General features: G+C 42.9%; 1 protein-coding gene across 1 annotated transcript; it reads right to left on the bottom strand.

The window, feature by feature from the left end:
* Positions 1-319: 319 nt before the first annotated feature.
* NAA20 (N-alpha-acetyltransferase 20, NatB catalytic subunit) lies at positions 320-4,828 on the bottom strand. Its single transcript, XM_066193055.1, has 6 exons — positions 4,679-4,828; positions 4,522-4,546; positions 4,349-4,439; positions 3,011-3,146; positions 1,905-2,050; positions 320-648 (listed from the first exon to the last, which is right to left on the bottom strand). Exons 1-6 carry the CDS (start codon positions 4,729-4,731, stop codon positions 563-565), a joined length of 537 nt encoding a protein of 178 aa, XP_066049152.1. The 5' UTR covers positions 4,732-4,828; the 3' UTR covers positions 320-562.

The raw sequence follows: 4,828 nt of genomic DNA, 5'->3' as shown, positions 1-4,828 counted from the left end.
TTGTTTTTTTATTATTTTGAAACTAGGTTATTCTGGTATTTTGGAACCTAGCTTTTTGTAGGCTGAGTTTTTGGTATTTTTATAGGCTGGGTTTGTTATTTTTGTACCTGAGCTTTTTGTATCCTGGGGGTTTGTTATTTGGTAACCTGCGATTGGCAGAGGTTTGGGGCATCCCAGTTGAGTGTCCTGGCTTCATCTGCCTTCTTCCACCACAATTAACCTGGCATGGGAACTGTTAAATTGCAGACTATACAATGAGAAACTTCCTGAAACAGAAATAAATTCCAGCTGCAGCAAGAAAAACCAAGGAAAGACCATATACAGGAAGTAATTCCATTTTAATAGTCTCCAAATCTCCAACACGTGAAAGGAAAAATAATAGAGTAAGTGTGGCAGTATTACAGCCATTACCAATAGAAGCAGTGTTAGTCAGCTTCTCAACATTGCTTTTTAGTATTTTATGGGAAAAACATTCGGACTAAAACCTCTTATCTGTAAGTTGCTGAGGGTTATAGGAGATGGAACCTGACACAGTAAATTGCATGAGAATCACAGCTTAAAGTTACTCGATGTCTTCTGGCCTCACAGGATGAGGCAGAGGTATAACTGATTTCTTCTCTGTATCTCTGGAAAGAGCTTTTCTCATATCTGTAGCAAAAAGAAAAAATGTTATAATGCTAATGCAGTCATTGTACAAAGTCTCATTAAGTGACTTCTCCATTACAATAAGGTAATTTTTACTCAGAAAGATTTCCTAGAATCATAAGACTACCTCAAGTTGGAAGGGACTCATAAGGATGCAACTCCCTCTTCCACACAGTACTACCTAAAATTATACTCTATGGTTAGGAGCATTGTGCCGATATTCCTTGAACTCTGATGGGCTTGGTGTCATGACCCTTCCCCTGGAGAGATCATTGCAGTTACTAACCACCCTCTCCGTGAAGAGCCTTCTGATGTCCAGTCTGCACATTCCCTGACACAGCTTTGCTCTATCTCCTCGTGTCCTGTCACTGGAGACAGGAGATCAGCACCCCCTCTGCTTGACAAAGATATAGACTGTGACGAGGGCATGCCTCAGCTTTCTCGTCTCCAAGTGGAACAAACTCCTGGACATCAGCTGCTCCTCCTAAATCGTGCCCTCAAAACCGCTCACCATCTTGGTCACTCTCCTCGGGACACAGTAATGCCCTTAATGTTGCTCAATGGCAGTGACATCAACTGACATAAAACACTGCGTGAAACTCAGCTGAATGGAAAGGAAATGACAGGCTAAAGGGACAAATGTATGATTTAAGTCACATGCAAGAATGGTAGGTGTCTATCCTAACCCTTGTATTTCACAATACAACATATCAAAAAGTGCAAGAACAGAAACAATACACAGCCTGGCCATGTAATCCTTTGGGAGGATAATTAATAAAAGGACCTAGAAAGAGGAAGCACATGGTAGTTCACTTTTGTTAACATAATTAACGTTAATATGCTTGAATTTCTGTGCTTCTTCCCTTTTAAACTGAAAATGTCACTCAATTCTCTGCCATTGCTGAACACTGACAAGTGTTAATTTAGAGGTAGGCATACAAGAAAAACGAAGTTTCAAGTCCCTGTTGTGGGATGAAAGGAAGCAAGCACTGACATTCCTTCTTGTTTATTCCTGTTCTGCAGTTGATTTTGCCGGAGATACCACAAAACGTGTAAATGGCAAGATTAAGTTTTGTAACTGATACAATCTTAAGTAGGAGAAGTTATCTGAAGGAGGATACAAAAATCCCATTAATCTGCAACTATTTGAAATTGTCTCATATACCAAACAAACAAACAAACAAACCTCTTACAAACAAGCCCAGGAACCCTCAACATGAGAATCGTTCCATTCAATTTGAGACCGAACAAAAACTTACCATAGGCATCTTCATCCGGCTCCCCACTGCTAGCTGAGTAGTACTCTAAGACTGTCCGGTACACACTGTAGCCTAGTTGCTTATACATATTTACAGCAACCTGATTTGATACTCTCACAAAGAGATCGACAAAAAATCCACCCTTTCTTTAGCAGGGGAGGAAAACAAACAAACAAAACCACATTAAGGAATAGTAGGCAAACATATTTCTAAGTAACAATGCATAAATTGTAATGAAAACAAAGCAAGTCTGATGTAGTACGCTAATCAACATCTTTCACAATGTCGTAATAGACACACTCCATTACCAAGGGAAAATTCAGATATAGAAACAGATTTCATTTTATTTTTGTCACACGGCCCTTCTATTACTAGTCAGTGGGTCCAGAAATTTAAACAGAAAGGACAAGCTAAACACCCCCAACATGCCTAAATCCATACGATATGATTAAAAAAAAAAAATTATCCACATTTTATACTGCTTGGATAAGGAGGAGTGGAGTAAGTTACAAAATTCAGTTGCCTAACAGGAGATGATAGACCCTTAGTTTCACAAGGCAAATTTTTCAAAACATAGTTCTGTTTTCCAGTTTTACCAACCACAGTGGGATTGCCCTACCAGAATCAGTTAAGGACATTTCCCAGTGGGTTCATCTGACACTAAATTAAATTTTGTCAGTAACCAAGCACGGGATGGCAAGTAAGCTAAGATACTCTCTGCAGTACAAAATTTTTTTTGGATTGTGTCTAGGACATTGCCCAAAGCCCACAGTTACTGAATGAGTACGTTGGAGGCCCTACAGGAAACAGTGCTGACATTTCACAAAGCTCTTTTCTGGCCAAGAAATGTTGTTTTACAGAATGTGTCTACTGGAACTCAGGCTACGTCCTTCTCACTCTGGCAAGTTAGCTTTTAGAGAAACCCTGAGATTTTAAACTGCTAAGCAACTTTCATAACTCTTTTTCTCCAACTAAGAAGTATTTCACAAAATCAGAACATCACGTAAAGCAAAATTCTGCCATGTACACCAGGGACAGATGTCTGTAGAAATACTACTTTAAAATATTACTTTAGAAGATAAATTTAAAGATAACATACTACTCACTTTTCTGAAATTTCTTCCAGGAGCTCCATCAATTTAGCAGCCAAACCCAGCCGTCGAAATTCTGGTGCAACAGAGAGAGCAGTAACGTGTCCATGCCATTCTTCCCTAGCCACAGAGCCTTCGGCTTTGCCCATGACTGTGAACATACAGAGCATCAGCACAGCAGCACCTTTGGAGTAACGCACTGCCCGCAGCCAGACAACTTCACAAGAGGAATAAGCCATGGATAAACAGACATTACAATAGTTGTGGTAAAGGCTAAAACAGGGATGTCTACCCTTTTCACTCTATGATTCAGCAGCCACCAAAAATGTCATTTTGCTCAAATATTACAGCAGTTTCTTGACTAGTGTAAAAAAAAACCAAACAAGTTTGCAAATTCCTTACTTGAAGTGACTTCTAAATGCAAAATTTATGTAATTCTCACAAGCCTTTCACTGAACCAAAATTTAAGATCTGACTAAAATAAAGGAGAAGCAGAGGGCTAGAAACGCCAAACTACCACCCCAGCAACTATTTGAGACTTTTGGACATTATGGGGGAATAGAGCTTGGGAAGCTTCGCCAGTCTGGCAATAGAAAGCTACGGCCTTGCAAACACAATGCGTTTAAGGAAAACAAACAAACAAAACCCCACCCCAAAACCAAAACAAACAAACAACAACAAAAAGTGGAGGTGGGGATAGTGTTTTGAGGGTTTTTTGTCTAGTTTCTCTTCGTTCTACACTGGGCCAATCCAATGTTAGTTTATTAATGAACATTCACACTTCCACCCTGTGCTTTTATAGATACCACAGTCACTGCTGATAAGCAACAAGTGTGGTGGATACAAAGAAATGTTCTCTACAGCACACATATTTTCAGCTTTAATATGTCAAATACTTTTATTTCCTGGGTCCCTGCAAAAACCATTACTCTGCCTCACCCCATCTCCTGGCAGTTTTCTTTGGCACAATTTCTGAAAAACACAAATATTTCACAGCAAATGACATCCAGGCCCAGAACTTTCCCTTACAGGGCAATGCAAAACGCCAAGCCCAGCACTTTTACTGACTGTGCGTAGGGACTTAATTTAGATTACAGAAATACCCATTCACCAAATACGCGTGGATGTTACCACAGCCAAGGGTCCTCGCTGCGCTAGGAACATCAAACTGGAAGCTACGGCCAGAGTCCTACATAATACCTTAAGACATTTAAAAAACAGGAAGATGCAACACAACGTTCCTCTTCCATGTTGCATATTTGGTAAACGCGAAGAGTAAGAAAAGCTCCCGCGTTATAATCCCCGAAAAAGGCAACGAAGGGACACGTTACCGCCGGAACACCCGGCACTCACTGTAACCCATCAGCTCCCCGCCGGGCGCCTCGGCGACGATGAAATACTCGGGCCAGTGGGCAAGGTACTGCAAGTAGAAGGGAATCCCGTACTAGGGGCTCGGTTAAGGAGCAACTGCGGCCCCCACGGCTGCACCGCCCGATCCCGCGCCCCTGCCCCGACAGGAAGGATACGGTCTCGGTCAGCGGGTCCAGATTGCTGTGGGGGAAGAGAGAGCGGCGCTCACCACGGGCCCGGGCCCGCCCGGCCGGCGGGGCGCCCCGAGAGCCCCGCGGGGTGGGGAAGCGTGCAGGGGCTCGGGGGCAGGGAGAGGGGACAGCCGCCGCTCACATGTTGTTGAATCGGAAGAGGTCGTCGCAGGTGAAGGCGCGGAGCGTTGTCATGATGATGGTGATCACGATGATGGTGATCACGACGATGACGGTGAGGGCGACGGTGATGACGCGCCCAAGGGCCACTTCCGCCACGGAAAGGCGGCAG

This window comes from Chamaea fasciata, unplaced genomic scaffold, assembly GCF_029207755.1.
Source record: "Chamaea fasciata isolate MVZ Bird 193981 ecotype frontalis unplaced genomic scaffold, bChaFas1.0.hap1 SCAF_10, whole genome shotgun sequence".
Lineage (NCBI taxonomy): Eukaryota > Metazoa > Chordata > Aves > Passeriformes > Sylviidae > Chamaea > Chamaea fasciata.
The sequence above is the reverse complement of the archived record's forward strand: the minus strand, read 5'-3'. Positions and strand labels throughout refer to the sequence as shown.